Genomic DNA, 21840 nt, shown 5'->3' with positions numbered 1-21840 from the left:
ATGCCAGGTGTGTGTGTGTGTGTGTGTGTGTGTGTGTGTGTGTGTGTGTGTGTGTGTGTGTGTGTGTGTGTGTGTGTGTGTGTGTGTGTGTGTGTGGGTGTGGGTGGGTGGGATTTGTCCCAAAAGGCACTATGTTCCCTGTATAGTGCATTACTGTTGACCAGAGCCCTACACAACTACATTATCAGCTAGGTGTGATAACCACACAACTACATTATCAGCTAGGTATAATACCCACACAGCTACATTATCAGCTAGGTTTGATACCCACACAGCTACATTATCAGCTAGGTTTGATACCCACACAACTACATTATCAGCTAGGTATGATACCCACACAGCTACATTATCAGCTAGGTGTGATAACCACACAACTACATTATCAGCTAGGTATGATAACCACACAACTACATTATCAGCTAGGTATAATACCCACACAGCTACATTATCAGCTAGGTGTGATAACCACACAACTACATTATCAGCTAGGTATAATACCCACACAGCTACATTATCAGCTAGGTGTGATAACCACACAACTACATTATCAACTAGGTATAATACCCACACAGCTACATTATCAGCTAGGTGTGATAACCACACAACTACATTATCAGCTAGGTATAATACCCACACAGCTACATTATCAGCTAGGTGTGATAACCACACAACTACATTATCAGCTAGGTATGATACCCACACAGCTACATTATCAGCTAGGTTTGATACCCACACAGCTACATTATCAGCTAGGTTTGATACCCACACAACTACATTATCAGCTAGGTATGATACCCACACAGCTACATTGTCAGCTAGGTGTGATAACCACACAACTACATTATCAGCTAGGTATGATAACCACACAACTACATTATCAGCTAGGTATAATACCCACACAGCTACATTATCAGCTAGGTGTGATAACCACACAACTACATTATCAGCTAGGTATAATACCCACACAGCTACATTATCAGCTAGGTGTGATAACCACACAACTACATTATCAGCTAGGTATAATACCCACACAGCTACATTATCAGCTAGGTGTGATAACCACACAACTACATTATCAGCTAGGTATAATACCCACACAGCTACATTATCAGCTAGGTTTGATACCCACACAGCTACATTATCAGCTAGGTTTGATACCCACACAACTACATTATCAGCTAGGTATGATACCCACACAGCTACATTGTCAGCTAGGTGTGATAACCACACAACTACATTATCAGCTAGGTATGATAACCACACAACTACATTATCAGCTAGGTATAATACCCACACAGCTACATTATCAGCTAGGTGTGATAACCACACAACTACATTATCAGCTAGGTATAATACCCACACAGCTACATTATCAGCTAGGTGTGATAACCACACAACTACTTTATCAACTAGGTATAATACCCACACAGCTACATTATCAGCTAGGTGTGATAACCACACAACTACATTATCAGCTAGGTGTGATACCCACACAGCTACATTATCAGCTAGTTGTGATAACCACAAAACTACATTATCAGCTAGGTTTGATACCTACACAGCTACATTATCAGCTAGGTGTGATACCTACACTGCTACATTATCAGCTGGGTTTGATACCTACACTGCTACATTATCAGCTGGGTATGATACCCACACAGCTACATTATCAGCTAGGTATGATACCCACACAGCTACATTATCAGCTAGGTTTGATACCTACACAGCTACATTATCAGCTAGGTTTTACATCAGTGAATGTTGTAGTAATGTTTTTACAATATATTTTGTCTCTCCACCTTCCAGGTGGAGGTGGAAGGGGAGGACTTCTGCCTGGAGCCCAGTGAGGGTATCCTGAACGTGGGTATGATGGTAGGGTACCTGGGCTCCATAGAGCTGGCCTCTACAGGAGCTAGTCTGGAGAGTGACAGTCTGCAGGCCATCAGAGGAAGCATGAGACGACTCAGGGCTGAACAGAAGATACACTCCCTGGTCCTCATGAAGGTACGGGTCGCTTTGGATTGATTGAATGGTTGGTTGGTGGGTTAGTTGGTTTATTGAATGGTTGGTTGGTTATTTGATTGGTTGGTTGGTTGGTTGGTTGGTTGGTTGGTTAGTTGATTGAATGGTTGGTTGGTTTGGGTTGGTTAATTGATTGAATGGTTGGTTGGTTTGGGTTGGTTAATTGAATGGTTGGTTTGTTGGTTTGGGTTGGTTAATTGAATGGTTGGTTTGTTGGTTTGGGTTGGTTCATTGATTGAATGGTTGGATGGTTTGGGTTGGTTTATTGATTGGTGGGTTGGTTGGTTTGTTGGTTTTGGTTGGTTAATTGATTGAATGGTTGGTTTGTTTGGGTTGGTTCATTGAGATGTTTAGATGTCATATCACTAAATTGTACTTTGACCCTGTGGGTCTCGGGTCGTTGTTGCAAAAACAAACAATCTCTGTTTCCTCGGGAAAGAAGGACAATAATGTGTTCTTCTTCTTGGAATAGAGGACGGTGTGTTTCTAAAATAGAAGGGATTGTATTTTTGTTATATGTTGTTCTTCCCAGGTGATGCACGATTGTGTGCGGCTGTGCAGTGACAGGAGACAGGTCCTTGCTACCTACCCTGCCGAGAAGCTAGCCTTCAGCGCCTGTTGCCCCGACGACCGACGCTTCTTCGGACTGGTCACCATGCAGGCCACCCATGACGACGACGGTCACTATGGCAATGGTAACCGGGAGGAAGAGGGCGGGCTGAGGACTTCCTGTCACGTGTTCATAGTCGACCCGGAACTCTGCCATCACCAGGTAGGGTTGGACATAAGGTCTAAGAAGAAAGAATACCCACAAACTGTTTCAATGCTCTCCAGCTAATAATAACATCCATATTAAACTGACAGATTTGAACATTTACAAACATACCATTTATGAAACTTTAGAAGTTATTTTGAATATTTTTGAGGGGTCCTATATTCCTGGACCCGGTTTCCCAAAAGCATCTGAAGGCTAAGTTCATGGTTAGAACCTTTGTTGGAGCATCGTTAAAACTCCCAGCTGTTTCCCAAACCCATCGTTATTAACGTTACACTTGAAAACAGTCATAGTCTAACACCTGCCTCAGACCACTGGTAGTCTAACACCTGCCTCAGACCACTGGTAGTCTAACACCTGCCTCAGACCACTGGTAGTCTAACACCTGCCTCAGACCACTGGTAGTCTAACACCTGCCTCAGACCACTGGTAGTCTAACACCTGCCTCAGACCACTGGTAGTCTAACACCTGCCTCAGACCACTGGTAGTCTAACACCTGCCTCAGACCACTGGTAGTCTAACACCTGCCTCAGACCACTGGTAGTCTAACACCTGCCTCAGACCACTCGTAGTCTAACACCTGCCTCAGACCACTGGTAGTCTAACACCTGCCTCAGACCACTGGTAGTCTAACACCTGCCTCAGACCACTGGTAGTCTAACACCTGCCTCAGACCACTGGTAGTCTAACACCTGCCTCAGACCACTGGTAGTCTAACACCTGCCTCAGACCACTGGTAGTCTAACACCTGCCTCAGACCACTGGTAGTCTAACACCTGCCTCAGACCACTGGTAGTCTAACACCTGCCTCAGACCACTGGTAGTCTAACACCTGCCTCAGACCACTGGTAGTCTAACACCTGCCTCAGACCACTGGTAGTCTAACACCTGCCTCAGACCACTGGTAGTCTAACACCTGCCTCAGACCACTGGTAGTCTAACACCTGCCTCAGACCACTGGTAGTCTAACACCTGCCTCAGACCACTGGTAGTCTAACACCTGCCTCAGACCACTGGTAGTCTAACACCTGCCTCAGACCACGCGTGGAACAGCTGAATGTGTAGATAGATGTTTTTTTTGCCCTCCCGCGTCATTTAATACACAGACGACCTCCACTAAACATAGAATCACATGGTTTATCCGTCTCTGCGTGACCGCCGATATGTTCAGAACAAAATTGACAAACAAATACCAAGTTGCCAATTCCTTTGCGATTGATACAAACAAGCAACGTATAAAAATATGCTTCAAATGAAAACCCAGATGACTGTATTTAAAATAGATATAAACTAGGCTGTAGGACTATTACAGTCGTATTGAAAATACATTTGATGTTCAATCAATTGACTTTTATTTTGCTGCTTGTAGGCTACTGTCTGTAATTTGTCTCAATATATTTCATGATATGGAGCCTAACATCTGTGCAATGATGTGCCAAATCTGGGATTTAATGCATTTTTATTGGGTAAGCATTAGAATAAGACACCTCAATATTTGCAGCCGTTGGTGGTAATATCTCTCTAAGAGCTGATCCGTTGTCAGTATTGTGAAATAATTATAATGTTAAGGTAAGATTTAAATGGAGAAAGCTGATCCTATCAGTATCAACAAATGGACTTACTGGAATGTTCCCAGTAGATAAAGAGGACTTACTGGTTCTGGAATGTTCCCAGTAGATAAAGAGAACTTACTGGTCCTGGAATGTTCCCAGTAGGTAAAGAGAACTTACTGGTTCTGGAATGTTCCCAGTAGATAAAGAGGACTTACTGGTCCCTGGAATGTTCCCAGTAGATAAAGAGAACTTACAGGTCCTGGAATGTTCCCAGTAGATAAAGAGGACTTACTGGTACCTGGAATGTTCCCAGTAGATAAAGAGGACTTTCTGGTCCTGGAATGTTCCCAGTAGATAAAGAGGACTTACTGGTTCTGGAATGTTCCCAGTAGATAAAGAGAACTTACAGGTCCTGGAATGTTCCCAGTAGATAAAGAGGACTTACTGGTCCTGGAATGTTCCCAGTAGATAAAGAGGACTTACTGGTCCCTGGAATGTTCCCAGTAGATAAAGAGGACTTACTGGTCCTGGAATGTTCCCAGTAGATGAAGAGGACTTACTGGTCCCTGGAATGTTCCCAGTAGATAAAGAGAACTTACAGGTCCTGGAATGTTCCCAGTAGATAAAGAGGACTTACTGGTCCTGGAATGTTCCCAGTAGATAAAGAGGACTTACTGGTCCCTGGAATGTTCCCAGTAGATAAAGAGGACTTACTGGTCCTGGAATGTTCCCAGTAGATGAAGAGGATTTACTGGTCCCTGGAATGTTCCCAGTAGATAAAGAGGACTTTCTGGTCCTGGAATGTTCCCAGTAGATAAAGAGGACTTACAGGTCCTGGAATGTTCCCAGTAGATAAAGAGGACTTACTGGTCCTGGAATGTTCCCAGTAGATAAAGAGGACTTACTGGTCCCTGGAATGTTCCCAGTAGATAAAGAGGACTTATTGGTCCTGGAATGTTCCCAGTAGATAAAGAGGACTTATTGGTCCTGGAATGTTCCCAGTAGATAAAGAGGACTTATTGGTCCTGGAATGTTCCCAGTAGATAAAGAGGACTTATTGGTCCTGGAATGTTCCCAGTAGATAAAGAGGCCTTATTGGTCCAGGAATGTTCCCAGTAGATAAAGAGGACTTACAGGTCCTGGAATGTTCCCAGTAGATAAAGAGGACATACTGGTTCTGGAATGTTCCCAGTAGATAAAGAGGACTTACTGGTCCTGGAATGTTCCCAGTAGATAAAGAGGACTTACTGGTCCTGGAATGTTCCCAGTAGATAAAGAGGACTTACTGGTCCTGGAATGTTCCCAGTAGATAAAGAGAACTTACTGGTCCTGGAATGTTCCCAGTAGATAAAGAGAACTTATTGGTCCTGGAATGTTCCCAGTAGATAAAGAGAACTTACTGGTCCTGGAATGTTCCCAGTAGATAAAGAGAACTTACTGGTTCTGGAATGTTCCCAGTAGATAAAGAGGACTTATTGGTCCTGGAATGTTCCCAGTAGATAAAGAGAACTTACTGGTTCTGGAATGTTCCCAGTAGGTAAAGAGGACTTACTGGTCCTGGAATGTTCCCAGTAGATAAAGAGGACTTACTGGTTCTGGAATGTTCCCAGTACGTAAAGAGGACTTACTGGTCCTGGAATGTTCCCAGTAGATAAAGAGGACTTACTGGTTCTGGAATGTTCCCAGTAGATAAAGAGAACTTACTGGTCCTGGAATGTTCCCAGTAGGTAAAGAGGACTTACTGGTCCTGGAATGTTCCCAGTAGATAAAGAGGACTTATTGGTCCTGGAATGTTCCCAGTAGATAAAGAGGACTTACTGGTCCTGGAATGTTCCCAGTAGATAAAGAGGACTTATTGGTCCTGGAATGTTCCCAGTAGATAAAGGGGACTTATTGGTCCTGGAATGTTCCCAGTAGATAAAGAGGACTTACTGGTCCTGGAATGTTCCCAGTAGATAAAGAGAACTTACTGGTTCTGGAATGTTCCCAGTAGATAAAGAGGACTTATTGGTCCTGGAATGTTCCCAGTAGATAAAGAGGACTTATTGGTCCTGGAATGTTCCCAGTAGATAAAGAGGACTTATTGGTCCTGGAATGTTCCCAGTAGATAAAGAGGACTTACAGGTCCTGGAATGTTCCCAGTAGATAAAGAGGACATACTGGTTCTGGAATGTTCCCAGTAGATAAAGAGGACTTACTGGTCCTGGAATGTTCCCAGTAGATAAAGAGGACTTACTGGTCCTGGAATGTTCCCAGTAGATAAAGAGGACTTACTGGTCCTGGAATGTTCCCAGTAGATAAAGAGGACTTATTGGTCCTGGAATGTTCCCAGTAGATAAAGAGGACTTACTGGTCCTGGAATGTTCCCAGTAGATAAAGAGGACTTACTGGTCCTGGAATGTTCCCAGTAGATAAAGAGGACTTACTGGTACCTGGAATGTTCCCAGTAGATAAAGAGGGCTTACTGGTCCTGGAATGTTCCCAGTAGATAAAGAGGACTTATTGGTCCTGGAATGTTCCCAGTAGATAAAGAGAACTTACTGGTTCTGGAATGTTCCCAGTAGATAAAGAGAACTTACAGGTCCTGGAATGTTCCCAGTAGATAAAGAGGACTTACTGGTCCTGGAATGTTCCCAGTAGATAAAGAGGACTTATTGGTCCTGGAATGTTCCCAGTAGATAAAGAGGACTTACTGGTTCTGGAATGTTCCCAGTAGATAAAGAGGACTTACTGGTACTGGAATGTTCCCAGTAGATAAATAGAACTTACTGGTTCTGGAATGTTCCCAGTAGATAAAGAGAACTTACTGGTCCTGGAATGTTCCCAGTAGATAAAGAGGACTTACTGGTTCTGGAATGTTCCCAGTAGATAAAGAGAACTTACTGGTCCAGGAATGTTCCCAGTAGATAAAGAGAACTTTCTGGTTCTGGAATGTTCCCAGTAGATAAAGAGAACTTACTGGTCCTGGAATGTTCCCAGTAGATAAAGAGTACTTACTGGTCCTGGAATGTTCCCAGTAGATAAAGAGAACTTACTGGTCCTGGAATGTTCCCAGTAGGTAAAGAGAACTTACTGGTCCTGGAATGTTCCCAGTAGATAAAGAGAACTTACTGGTCCTGGAATGTTCCCAGTAGGTAAAGAGAACTTACTGGTTCTGGAATGTTCCCAGTAGATAAAGAGGACTTACTGGTCCCTGGAATGTTCCCAGTAGATAATAAAGAGGACTTATTGGTCCTGGAATGTTCCCAGTAGATAAAGAGGACTTACTGGTCCTGGAATGTTCCCAGTAGATAAAGAGAACTTACTGGTCCTGGAATGTTCCCAGTAGATAAAGAGGTCTTACTGGTTTAAATTCTTCAACAACAAAAAGGGGGAGGAAAAAAAGGCTAAATGGGATTCAGGAGTTGTTTTCTTTTGATAACGACTCAGACTTTAAACTGAATATTAATGTCAACTGTAATTCACTACTATAGATAAAACCCTTCCATAAATATGATAAAATACCATATTTTCAGAGGGGTTGGAATAAGCAGTTGGATGGACAATAAAGTAATCTCCTCCTCTTCCTCCTCCTCCTTCCTCCAGTTCCATGTGGGTGTGGCCAGGAGGTTTGGGTTTGAGTGTACTCCTGACCCTGACACAGGAGGGTGTCTGGAGTTCCCCCCTACCTCCCAGCCTCTGCTCCAGTTTGTGTCTGTCCTCTACCGGGACATGGGGGAGAACATTGAGGGGGTCCGGGCGCGGGCGTTCGTTGATCCGGACAACGACCCACAGCAGGTACAGTTGTTAGTACTGTTACCATCTGTTGTTATTTCACCTTCATTCCAAATGGATGTTGTTTTCTTTACTGTCCAGTTTAGTTTTGTAGAGCTTTGTCAGAACTTTAATGTTTAAATACTACCGCTGTTTTCTGGAGTCTGGAGTGTCATGTGGGCCGGTTTGCTGTTTTGGGACTTTTCTATTGGTTTAGTATTGTTTTATTAAGCCAGACAAGCTCAACAAGGCACAGAGGAAGTATTATAAATATTTTTCACAGAGAAAGTATTTGAAATCCTGGTCTAAATGTTATTTATACATCACTTTTCAATGATTATTATTATTGTTATTATTGTTGTTGTTATTATGGTTATTATTATTATTATTGTTGTTATTATTGTTAGTGTTATTATGGTTATTATTATTATTGTAATTATTATGATTGTTGTTATTATTATTGCTGTTATTATTGTTATTATTGTTGTTATTATTATTTGTATTGTTATTGTTATTATTGTTATTAACAGAACCACAGCACCAGTAGCAACAGCGACAGCGGCATCGGTAACTTCCTGCCAGAAGAGAAGAGTAACCGTGTCTTATTGGTTGACCTGGGAGGCCATAATCACAACCCCGGTCCACGCCACTGGGACAGCCCTCCTCCTCCCTCGGCCCCGGGCTGGAACCAAGTCCCTCCCGGTGTCGTCCCTGGCCCCCCTCTCCCCCTCCTCCTCCCCTCGAGGGCCCCACTCCTCCCACCCCTCACTCCACCACTACCCGCCAGGGAAGAGGGGAGGTAGAGGGGGAGGACCTGGAGGAGGAGGAGGAGTGGAGCAGAGCCTGGCCCAGCCCCAACACCATCAGTCTCAACGCTGGTTACCAGTCCATGTCCTAAGAGACTGGAGACAACCAGGCCAGGCAGGACAAACACAGGGACAAGGAGGGCTGTGTAGTGATCAGGAGTCCTATGCTGAGTCAACAGATGGCTGGTCATCAGCTAACTGTAGCACCCTCCCTCCACCCATGAACAAGATACCTGCGGATCGCTACAGGGCTCCTCTACCAGCCGGGGACCTGCCCCTGCCTCCACAGCCTCCCAGGCTGGCCACGCAGAAGGATGAGTGGGCTAAGAAGCTGTTTGGGCCTGGCGCCGCGGCTGGAGAGAAAGGACTCAGAGAGCCCAAGCAGAATGGGAAGAGACGTGGAAATGGGAAAGACGGGGAGAAAAAGGTAAGAGAGTTATACAGTATGTCATGGTGGTGTTGGAGAGGTGTGTGTGTGTGTGTGTGTGTGTGTGTGTGTGTGTGTGTGTGTGTGTGTGCTAGGTGCTGTATTGTAAAGCTCCTGCATCATATTCTACTATAATAATAGCTGGTGGTCTGGGTTGTGGAGGGAGCTTGTTAGAAGTGAACCCAACGTGAGAAAACAGACTGGATCAAACCACTGGAGTGGAAAATTACTGTCTGGAAATGTCTGGCCACAGGTGCTAGCCCTACAACTCTCTCGGTCTGTCTGTCTGTCTCTCTCTCTCTCTCTGTCTCTCTCTCTCTGTCTCTCTCTCTCTCTCTGTCTCTCTCTCTCTCTCTCTTTCTCACTCTATTTCTCTGTATCTCTCTTTCTCTCTATTTCTCTCTCTGTCTCTCTGTCTCTTTAGACTCTACACATGTACCTCAGTGTTTGTGGCTTGATGATTAGTTGAATCAGGTCAGGTGTGTTACTACTGGGCTGGAACAAAAATGTGCACTCCTGTTGGTACTCTCCAGCACACCTTTTAAAACCATTTAAGTCTGGTCTTCAGACTCCTCTCTCTCTGACACAAAAAGATCCCTGGTCTATAGTTGGATCTGTGCTTGAAATGTAATATTTGACTGAGGGACATTACAGGTGTTGTATGTGGGTATGAATATCTTTGCAAGGGATTACAGCCCTATGGGCCCTGGTTAAAAGTTGTGCACTATACAGGGAATAGGGTGTGATTTAGGATGCTTCCCATCCCCTGTCCCTGGCCTCGACTCCAGAATCAAACCATCTGTTATTGATTAAATATATGTAGGGATGGACACCTGTTCTGCTTCCTTCTCACTGACAACCACCTGTTCTGCTCTGCTTCCTTCTCACTGACAACCACCTGTTCTGCTCTGCTTCCTTCTCACTGACAACCACCTGTTCTGCTCTGCTTCCTTCTCACTGACAACCACCTGTTCTGCTCTGCTTCCTTCTCACTGACAACCACCTGTTCTGCTCTGCTTCCTTCTCACTGACAACCACCTGTTCTGCTCTGCTTCCTTCTCACTGACAACCACCTGTTCTGTTCTGCTTCCTTCTCACTGACAACCACCTGTTCTGTTCTGCTTCCTTCTCACTGACAACCACCTGTTCTGCTCTGCTTCCTTCTCACTGACAACCACCTGTTCTGCTCTGCTTCCTTCTCACTGACAACCACCTGTTCTGCTCTGCTTCCTTCTCACTGACAACCACCTGTTCTGTTCTGCTTCCTTCTCACTGACAACCACCTGTTCTGCTCTGCTTCCTTCTCACTGACAACCACCTGTTCTGCTCTGCTTCCTTCTCACTGACAACCACCTGTTCTGCTCTGCTTCCTTCTCACTGACAACCACCTGTTCTGTTCTGCTTCCTTCTCACTGACAACCACCTGTTCTGTTCTGCTTCCTTCTCACTGACAACCACCTGTTCTGTTCTGCTTCCTTCTCACTGACAACCACCTGTTCTGCTCTGCTTCCTTCTCACTGACAACCACCTGTTCTGCTCTGCTTCCTTCTCACTGACAACCACCTGTTCTGTTCTGCTTCCTTCTCACTGACAACCACCTGTTCTGTTCTGCTTCCTTCTCACTGACAACCACCTGAACTAGACCTGTTATAATGCTGATGAATAGAACTAGACCTGTTATAATACTGATTAATAGAACTAGACCTGTTATAATGCTGATGAATAGAACTAGACCTGTTATAATACTGATGAATAGAACTAGACCTGTTATAATACTGATGAATAGAACTAGACCTGTTATAATACTGATGAATAGAACTAGACCTGTTATAATGCTGATGAATAGAACTAGACCTGTTATAATGCTGATGAATAGAACTAGACCTGTTATAATGATGATGAATAGAACTAGACCTGTTATAATGCTGATGAATAGAACTAGACCTGTTATAATACTGTTATAATGCTGATGAATAGAACTAGACCTGTTATAATGCTGATGAATAGAACTAGACCTGTTATAATACTGATGAATAGAACTAGACCTGTTATAATGCTGATGAATAGAACTAGACCTGTTATAATAAGCCTGTTATAATGCTGATGAATAGAACTAGACCTGTTATAATGCTGATGAATAGAACTAGACCTGTTATAATACTGATGAATAGAACTAGATCTGTTATAATGCTGATGAATAGAACTAGACCTGTTATAATAGCTGATGAATAGAACTAGACCTGTTATAATGCTGATGAATAGAACTAGACCTGTTATAATGCTGATGAATAGAACTAGACCTGTTATAATGCTGATGAATAGAACTAGACCTGTTATAATGCTGATGAATAGAACTAGACCTGTTATAATACTGATGAATAGAACTAGACCTGTTATAATGCTGATGAATAGAACTAGACCTGTTATAATACTGATGAATAGAACTAGACCTGTTATAATGCTGATGAATAGAACTAGACCTGTTATAATACTGATGAATAGAACTAGACCTGTTATAATGCTGATGAATAGAACTAGACCTGTTATAATGCTGATGAATAGAACTAGACCTGTTATAATACTGATGAATAGAACTAGACCTGTTATAATGCTGATGAATAGAACTAGACCTGTTATAATGCTGATGAATAGAACTAGACCTGTTATAATACTGATGAATAGAACTAGACCTGTTATAATGCTGATGAATAGAACTAGACCTGTTATAATGCTGATGAATAGAACTAGACCTGTTATAATGCTGATGAATAGAACTAGACCTGTTATAATGCTGATGAATAGAACTAGACCTGTTATAATGCTGATGAATAGAACTAGACCTGTTATAATACTGATGAATAGAACTAGACCTGTTATAATACTGATGAATAGAACTAGACCTATCGTGGTAGGACAACATTTTGTGTAGATTTGTTTAGTTTACTCTCTTCTCTCTTCTACTCTCTTCTTCTCTTCTCTTCTACTCTCTCTATACTCTCTTCTATTAGTTATTGTGGTGATTGATCTAATTAGCATTCATGCTACGTCTGGAAATGACCTAGTTTTCTCTAAATGATGTGGTATGACTGTGGTAGGCCAATACCTTCCCGTGTTTATTTTAAAGGGATAGTGTGAGATGAACTCATGGATACCATTTTGTATGTCTCTGTGTACAGTTTGAAGGTAGTTGAACTTGAAGGTACCTTATCGTTAGCTTAGCACAATGACTGGAAGTCTTCAGGATCAGCTAGCCAGCTCCTTTCAACAGCAGGGAAATAGACCTAACTACCCAAAGCAGGGTGATCAGCACTTTGTAAACTGTCATTTTACTATCTGTGAAATTATAATATTTAGATTATAGTTGTTTTAAAAGCAGTTATTTTGGGAACTATTTTGTGTGAACTACGCATTTCATTCTTCCGCCGTGACAGTGGGCGCAAGGATAGGCTGTGTGCACGACCTCTCAAGTCATCACGGCTGGCCAGCTGAGACAGAAATCTTTTAAAAAAATTGATATTTTAATTTCGTAAAGGTAGACTCAGCGAAATGACGAGCAGCACTGGGAGATACTGGCCGTGTTGGAGAGCATCAAAACCGTGATGTATCATGGGTAAATTGTGACTGACTGATCTACAAATAATATTGAGTAGTTATGTATGAGACTGTCTGTCAGTCTCGACTGTCCTTTAAAGCCTGCTGCAATGTGGAACGCGCTTATTGAGATGTGCGAGATGCAACACTTTGCTCTCACACAGTCAGACACCGGGTCCGGCCCCACAACGGGGCTAAATGGGACTTAGCCCCCTCAGTTGATACTTGTGCCCCTCAGTTTTAGTTTTATGTCCCTATTTTTAAAAAAGAGCCAAAAAGTTAAAATGATTAGCGGGAAATCTGTATCGCCTCTGCGCTGTGTCAGCACCATGGACAGAGCAGCGCCGAGTGGACAGAGCACCGCCGAGTGGACAGAGCACCGCCGAGTGTGTTTGTGTGTAGGGTGGCTATGGAAAGCCACTGGGCGGTATGACTCCTTTGGGTTTCCATAAAAAGCGGGTAAAAACGCTGCTCACCTGTGGTAGTGTACGTGAATAACGAGATATGCCTCTGCCTGTAATATTTGATTTTTGATTTATAAGAAGGGGTCAAGTTTACCGTTGAAGCTGCTTCACTCAACTCTGCCTCACGCCCCACCACTACAGAGTTTAGTTAGCTTCTTAGCTAGCTGTAAAAAGCGTTAGTGTTATTAACCTATTCAGCTCTAACCAGCTAAAATGTGGGTTTTATCTGCGCCAAACTTGGTGCAAAACCACGTCCACGAGTAGCCTGGCAAAAGCCGCGCTGATTGGACAGTTTGTTCTGACGTTCCTCTTCAGGAAGTAAACACCTATCAACTAGACTCCGTAACAACAGCTTCGGGGTCAGCTCTATAGCTGGTATCAAATAAGAAAAGTAACTCCTAGCGACTTTCAACAGACTGCCAAGCTTTATTGATTTACCTCGCAGCCGTGACTGAAGATTGTCGACACTGCTGGAAGTATTTTCGAGCTATTAGCTAGCAAGTTTACATTCGCAAGTAGCTAGCTAGCTAATCGAATGTGCTGCTGTGTTGAGACGGACAACCATCATCGACGGTATTGCTAACTAACGTTAACCCCAACGAAGGGCTTTCCCGTTGTCACTTGTGCTACCGTCGCTGCTCCAATATGCCTCGTGAGTGCGCTGTTAAAATGTGCGACAACAAACAAAAGACTTGGTCGGCTCTAATGTTTCACCGATTTCCGTTGAGAAATCCGGACCGATTGAAACTATGGATGGTTGCTCTGAACAAAGATGTTAATACCCCGACCGATGACCTCAGAAAGTTACTCGTTTGCTCGGAACATTTTCTACCGGGGGGACTATTATGAGAAGCTGGGACAGGACAGACATAGCAGGATGAGAATCATGAAAAGTTTCCTGAAGGACACAGCGGTGCCGTCAGTGGCCATTCACACGACAGGACAACGTGGATTAATGGCGGTAAGTGTCATCTAACAATATCTGACTGATTGAATAGGGTTATTATTGTTCCTTGATAAATTACAAACTAGGGCGTAGATGCTGGAACTACCAATGTAGCTAGCTATCAATCACTGGGTGTGTGTCGCATTGTATTATGGGTAGTGTAGTTTTAGTAAAAATGTGTTCTGTTAACATTTCATAGGGCTGTCACTTTACTGGTGAATGTCCTTCTCAGAGCAAGCACACAAGTGCAACACACACTTTTAGCAAAGAATAGCCAAGTACAACACAATGTGTAAGTCAACTTTGTGCCATTTTATTCATTTTCTTGGGTCAAATACATAATTAAATGTCCACATGCAACAGAAAGGAACCGTGACTTGACTGTATAGTGTTAGCTTGCCTTGTAATAGATGACAGCATGCAGTTATTATAGGGAGAATCTCAATTGCATTTCCTTGACTCCTTGTAGTCGCTCCTCGTCCCCTTCTCAAAACCCATTGGATGAGGTCAGAGGGGCGGGACCTCTCACCATCACATCCAATGGTGTTTGAGAAGGAGAGAGGACGCTAGGAATCGAGGAAATGCATTTGAGGTTCTCCCATGGCCTTGTTCAAAGCCAAATTGATTGCATGTCTACAGTGTTCTCCTTTTGTTTATTTCAAATGAAAAGCTGCATTTCCTGGTGCCTGTCCCTTTCTTTCTCACCCAGGTTGAGACGGGAGACGTCCCTCCAGCTGTAGACAATCCACCAGGGACTCACTCCATATCTGCTGGAGGGGCATCTGGTCCAACCCCACAACATGGAGGGTCAGGTGTTACTACGGCTACGACAGGGTTCCTCTCCCACCTGGGTCTGCAGCTGACAGAGCCTGCTTCAACCTCTGGGACGTACGTGGCTCTGGCACCCACGTGTACACTTAGTAAGGTAATGCTGTTATTATCATGGTTCTCTACTGGCTGTACACTTAGTAAGGTAATGCTGTTATTATCATGGTTCTCTACTAGCTGTACACTTAGTAAGGTAATGCTGTTATTATCATGGTTCTCCACTAGCTGTACACTTAGTAAGGTAATGCTGTTATTATCATGGTTCTCTACTGGCTGTACACTTAGTAAGGTAATGCTGTTATTATCATGGTTCTCTACTAGCTGTACACTTAGTAAGGTAATGCTGTTATTATCATGGTTCTCTACTAGCTGTACACTTAGTAAGGTAATGCTGTTATTATCATGGTTCTCTACTGGCTGTACACTTAGTAAGGTAATGGTGTTATTATCATGTTTCTCTACTGGCTGTACACTAAGTAAGGTAATGCTGTTATTATCATGGTTCTCTACTAGCTGTACACTTAGTAAGGTAATGCTGTTATTATCATGGTTCTCTACTGGCTGTACACTTAGTAAGGTAATGCTGTTATTATCATGGTTCTCTACTGGCTGTACACTAAGTAAGGTAATGCTGTTATTATCATGCTTCTCTACTAGCTGTACACTTAGTAAGGTAATGCTGATAGTATGGAAGTAGCCCTGGACCTGTTGGTCCAGACTCATTCTGGTTGTTACGGATTGACCTGTTGGTCCAGACTCATTCTGGTCGATACGGCTTGACCTGTTGGTCCAGACTCATTCTGGTTGGTACGGATTGACCTGTTGGTCCAGACTCATTCTGGTTGGTACGGCTTGACCTGTTGGTCCAGACTCATCTGGTTGATACGGATTGACCTGTTGGTCCAGACTCATTCTGGTCGGTACGGCTTGACCTGTTGGTCCAGACTCATTCTGGTTGGTACGGCTTGACCTGTTGGTCCAGACTCATTCTGGTTGGTACGGATTGACCTGTTGGTCCAGACTCATTCTGGTTGGTACGGATTGACCTGTTGGTCCAGACTCATTCTGGTTGGTACGGCTTGACCTGTTGGTCCAGACTCATTCTGGTTGATACGGATTGACCTGTTGGTCCAGACTCATTCTGGTCGATACGGATTGACCTGTTGGTCCAGACTCATTCTGGTTGATACGGCTTGACCTGTTGGTCCAGACTCATTCTGTCGATACGGATTGACCTGTTGGTCCAGACTCATTCTGGTTGATACGGCTTGACCTGTTGGTCCAGACTCATTCTGGTTGATACGGATTGACCTGTTGGTCCAGACTCATTCTGGTTGGTACGGATTGACCTGTTGGTCCAGACTCATTCTGGTTGATACGGCTTGACCTGTTGGTCCAGACTCATTCTGGTCGGTACGAATTGACCTGTTGGTCCAGACTCATTCTGGTTGATACGGATTGACCTGTTGGTCCAGACTCATTCTGTCGTACGGATTGACCTGTTGGTCCAGACTCATTCTGGTTGATACGGATTGACCTGTTGGTCCAGACTCATTCTGGTCGATACGGATTGACCTGTTGGTCCAGACTCATTCTGGTCGATACGGCTTGACCTGTTGGTCCAAACTCATTCTGGTCGGTACGGCTTGACCTGTTGGTCCAGACTCATTCTGGTTGATACGGATTGACCTGTTGGTCCAGACTCATTCTGTCGATACGGATTGACCTGTTGGTCCAGACTCATTCTGGTCGGTACGGCTTGACCTGTTGGTCCAGACTCATTCTGGTTGGTACGGCTTGACCTGTTGGTCCAGACTCATTCTGGTTGGTACGGATTGACCTGTTGGTCCAGACTCATTCTGGTTGGTACGGATTGACCTGTTGGTCCAGACTCATTCTGGTTGATACGGCTTGACCTGTTGGTCCAGACTCATTCTGGTTGATACGGCTTGACCTGTTGGTCCAGACTCATTCTGGTTGGTACGGATTGACCTGTTGGTCCAGACTCATTCTGGTTGATACGGCTTGACCTGTTGGTCCAGACTCATTCTGGTCGGTACGGATGGACCTGTTGGTCCAGACTCATTCTGGTCGGTACGGATTGACCTGTTGGTCCAGACTCATTCTGGTTGATACGGATTGACCTGTTGGTCCAGACTCATTCTGTCGAACGGAGACCTGGGTCAGACTATTCTGGTTGATACGGATTGACCTGTTGGTCCAGACTCATTCTGTCGATACGGATTGACCTGTTGGTCCAGACTCATTCTGGTTGGTACGGATTGACCTGTTGGTCCAGACTCATTCTGTCGATACGGATTGACCTGTTGGTCCAGACTCATTCTGGTTGATACGGATTGACCTGTTGGTCCAGACTCATTCTGGTTGATACGGATTGACCTGTTGGTCCAAACTCATTCTGGTTGATACGGATTGACCTGTTGGTCCAGACTCATTCTGGTTGGTACGGATTGACCTGTTGGTCCAGACTCATTCTGTCGATACGGCTTGACCTGTTGGTCCAGACTCATTCTGGTTGATACGGATTGACCTGTTGGTCCAGACTCATTCTGGTTGATACGGATTGACCTGTTGGTCCAAACTCATTCTGGTTGATACGGATTGACCTGTTGGTCCAGACTCATTCTGGTTGATACGGCTTGACCTGTTGGTCCAGACTCATTCTGGTTGATACGGCTTGACCTATCAACTTGCATGTAAACATCAGGATGGGAAACTGATAGAAATGGTCAGATCCATTTTTCTGGAGGTGGAGAAACAGCTGGTTAGGTAAGGTGCTGTCTAGCGTAGCAGAACACTTGAAAAGGTAAAGCTTCACACTAGTCGCCCAACGTTTCCACACCAAGCTGTCTTCATCAGAGTGCAGCTTTTCCTACAAATTCTTCTTTTAACATGTTTTTTTTCTTTTTTTTTTCTGTCAATCAGGTGACGGCGCGCAGGAAGAAAGGTCAAATGGACACAGCCGTTAAGAAGACTTCAGTGAAGGACTGTACCAGTATGAGCTCTGTTGCTGCTTCCACCGTCTTGCCTCTCACCACCTCCAGCCCCTCCACCTCCAGCCAGGGATCCAGCTCTGACAGTAGGGTGTCAGGAGAACCGGACGGAGAACCGGACGGAGAACCGGACGGAGAAGGAGGATGGAGCGAAAGGAAATGGATCGTGAACGAGTCGAAACTCAAGGAGCTTTTCCAGACGTGTCACCAGTGCGGGCGCTGCCTTTGCGTAATAGGACAATAACCGCTTTGGGTTACAGCCAAATCAAAGTGACATGGACATGTCCCGATAAGCACAGAGGAGAGTGGCAGTCGTGTCCCGACGCTTTCGGTATCGGTCACTACCTGCAGATGGTTGGTTACAGAGTGTTGCTGGACTCCATGACTAGTCAGTTTGTAAGTCATGACTAAGTATCTACTACAGTATATTATCTAGTAAATACCAGGGTCGGAGTAGCTTCCTGTTACCAGACTGATGACTGCTGCCAGTCTGTGGAGCAAAACACAATGGAAACTTACAGGACTTCACTGTGGCTGTACCGGGTCGGGGTACTTCACTATGGCTGTACCGGGTCGGGGTACTTCACTATGGCTGTACCGGGTCGGGGTACTTCACTATGGCTGTACCGGGTCGGGGTACTTCACTGTGGCTGTACCGGGTTGGGGTACTTCACTATGGCTGTACCGGGTCGGGGTACTTCACTGTGGCTGTACCGGGTCGGGGTACTTCACTATGGCTGTACCGGGTCGGGGTACTTCACTGTGGCTGTACCGGGTCGGGGTATTTCACTGTGGCTGTACCGGGTCGGGGTACTTCACTATGGCTGTACCGGGTCGGGGTACTTCACTATGGCTGTACCGGGTCGGGGTACTTCACTATGGCTGTACCGGGTCGGGGTACTTCACTATGGCTGTACCGGGTCGGGGTACTTCACTATGGCTGTACCGGGTCGGGGTATTTCACTATGGCTGTACCGGGTCGGGGTACTTCACTATGGCTGTACCGGGTCGGGGTACTTCACTATGGCTGTACCGGGTCGGGGTACTTCACTATGGCTGTACCGGGTCGGGGTACTTCACTATGGCTGTACCGGGTCGGGGTACTAGGGGATAGTCAGATAACCTGAGGAGGAGGGTATGTTCCCGGCTGATATCTGTTCAGAATAACATTAAAATGTTACTGTCATTAATTAACACTGTGTCAGTGTTGTGTGCTTGTTGTTGTACAGTAGGCTGTTATCTGGCTAGAATATTACTATGAAGACAGGCCAAATGGAACCCTATTCCCTATATAGTGAACTACTAGTGACCAGAGCCCTATTCCCTATATAGTGAACTACTAGTGACCAGGCTATCCCATAAGTGAACTACTAGTGACCAGAGCCCTATTCCCTATATAGTGAACTACTAGTGACCAGAGCCCTATTCCTAGGCCTATTCCCTATATAGTGAACTACTAGTAGACCAGAGCCCTATTCCTATATAGTGAACTACTAGTGACCAGAGCCCTATTCCCTATATAGTGAACTACTAGTGACCAGAGCCCTATTCCCTATATAGTGAACTACTAGTGACCAGAGCCCTATTCCCTATATAGTGCACTACTTTAGACCAGAGCCCTGGTAAGAAGTATGCTCTAAATCGGGGATTTGGGAAGCAGTCTATGACCCCATGACACTTCTTTATAAAGTCCTGATACCTCACTTCCTGTCCAGCGTGTTTCATTGTCAGCTACTTCCTGTTTATCGACTCATGTACTGTTTACCCTAGTAAACACTTCTGATTGGATGATGGTGTGAGGAGAACTATTAACCTATATCTATCCCCAACAGACCATTACCTTTACCAATTACCAACTCCTCCTTCGGCCACCTCTCCTTCCAGTTCTCTGCTGCCAATGACTGGAACGAACTACAAAAATCTCTGAAACGGGAAACACTTATCTCCCTCACTAGCTTTAAGCACCAGCTGTCAGAGCAGCTCACAGATTACTGCACCTGTACATAGCCCATCTATAAATAGCCCAAACAACTACCTCTTCCCCTACTGTATTTATTTATTTTGCTCCTTTGCATCCCATTATTTCTATTTCTACTTTGCACTTTCTTCCACTGCAAATCTACTATTCCAGTGTTTTACTTGCTATATTGTATTTACTTTTCCACCATGGCCTTTTTTGCCTTTACCTCCCTTATCTCACCTCATTTGCTCACATTGTATATAGACTTATTTTTCTACTGTATTATTGACTGTATGTTTGTTTTACTCCATGTGTAACTCTGTGTTGTTGTATGTGTCAAACTGCTTTGCTTTATCTTGGCCAGGTCGCACCATGAGAACTTGTTCTCAACTTGCCTACCTGGTTAAATAAAGGTTAAATAAATAAATAAAAAAATAAAAAACCTAACAATTCTTCTAGCCTATATTAATAGTGGAGGTCAAAAGAAGTTCCCTCAGGAAAAATAAAGTAGATTCTATTCTACTGTTTTCTATTCTACTGTATTATGTTTTACAATATTATGTTCTACTATAATATGTTCTACTGTATTTAGTATATTATATTCTACTTTATTATATTCTACTTTATTGTACTATAGTCTTTTCTACTGTATTGTACTATTCTATTCTACTATATTATATTCTATTTGGCTTTCTACAATGTTAGACTTGATTCTACTATATTATATTGTACTTTATTGTGCTGTATTATATTCTACTGTATTCTACTATATTCTATTCTGCTCTATTCTACTATATTAGACTCTATTCTACTATATTTGAATCTACTACTATATTAGACTACTACTATATTAGGCTCTATTCTACTTCACTGCTCAAAAAAATAAAGGGAACACTTAAACAACACAATGTAACTCCAAGTCAATCACACTTCTGTGAAATCAAACTGTCCACTTAGGAAGCAACACTGATTGACAATACATTTCACATGCTGTTGTGCAAATGGCATAGAGAACAGGTGGAAATTATAGGCAATTAGCAAGACACCCCCAATAAAGGAGTGGTTCTGCAGGTGGTGACCACAGACCACTTCTCAGTTCCTATGCTTCCTGGCTGATGTTTTGGTCACTTTTGAATGATGGCGGTGCTTTCACTCTAGTGGTAGCATGAGACGGAGTCTACAACCCACACAAGTGGCTCAGGTAGTGCAGCTCATCCAGGATGGCACATCAATGCGAGCTGTGGCAAGAAGGTTTGCTGTGTCTGTCAGCGTAGTGTCCAGAGCATGGAGGCGCTACCAGGAGACAGGCCAGTACATCAGGAGACGTGGAGGAGGCCGTAGGAGGGCAACAACCCAGCAGCAGGACCGCTACCTCCGCCTTTGTGTAAGGAGGAGCAGGAGGAGCACTGCCAGAGCCCTGCAAAATGACCTCCAGCAGGCCACAAATGTGCATGTGTCTGCTCAAACGGTCAGAAACAGACTCCATGAGGGTGGTATGAGGGCCCGACGTCCACAGGTGGGGGTTGTGCTTACAGCCCAACACCGTGCAGGACGTTTGGCATTTGCCAGAGAACACCAAGATTGGCAAATTCGCCACTGGCGCCCTGTGGTCTTCACAGATGAAAGCAGGTTCACACTGAGCACATGTGACAGACGTGACAGAGTCTGGAGACGCAGAGGAGAATGTTCTGCTGCCTGCA

At 44.2% G+C, this 21840-nt stretch overlaps 1 protein-coding gene across 1 annotated transcript in view; it reads left to right on the top strand.

The window, feature by feature from the left end:
• LOC106596573 (regulator of G-protein signaling 12) overlaps nucleotides 1-21840 on the top strand; it is a 105949-nt gene that overhangs the window by 4962 nt on the left and 79147 nt on the right. Inside the window, 5 exon segments of the mRNA XM_045723075.1 lie at nucleotides 1807-2004; nucleotides 2555-2794; nucleotides 7937-8128; nucleotides 8635-8841; nucleotides 8843-9337. Of these exon segments, the coding sequence (XP_045579031.1) occupies nucleotides 1807-2004; nucleotides 2555-2794; nucleotides 7937-8128; nucleotides 8635-8841; nucleotides 8843-9337 (1332 nt within the window).

Source organism: Salmo salar, chromosome ssa08, assembly GCF_905237065.1.
Source record: "Salmo salar chromosome ssa08, Ssal_v3.1, whole genome shotgun sequence".
Classification (NCBI taxonomy): domain Eukaryota; kingdom Metazoa; phylum Chordata; class Actinopteri; order Salmoniformes; family Salmonidae; genus Salmo; species Salmo salar.
This window is presented reverse-complemented; position numbering and strand designations above follow the sequence as displayed.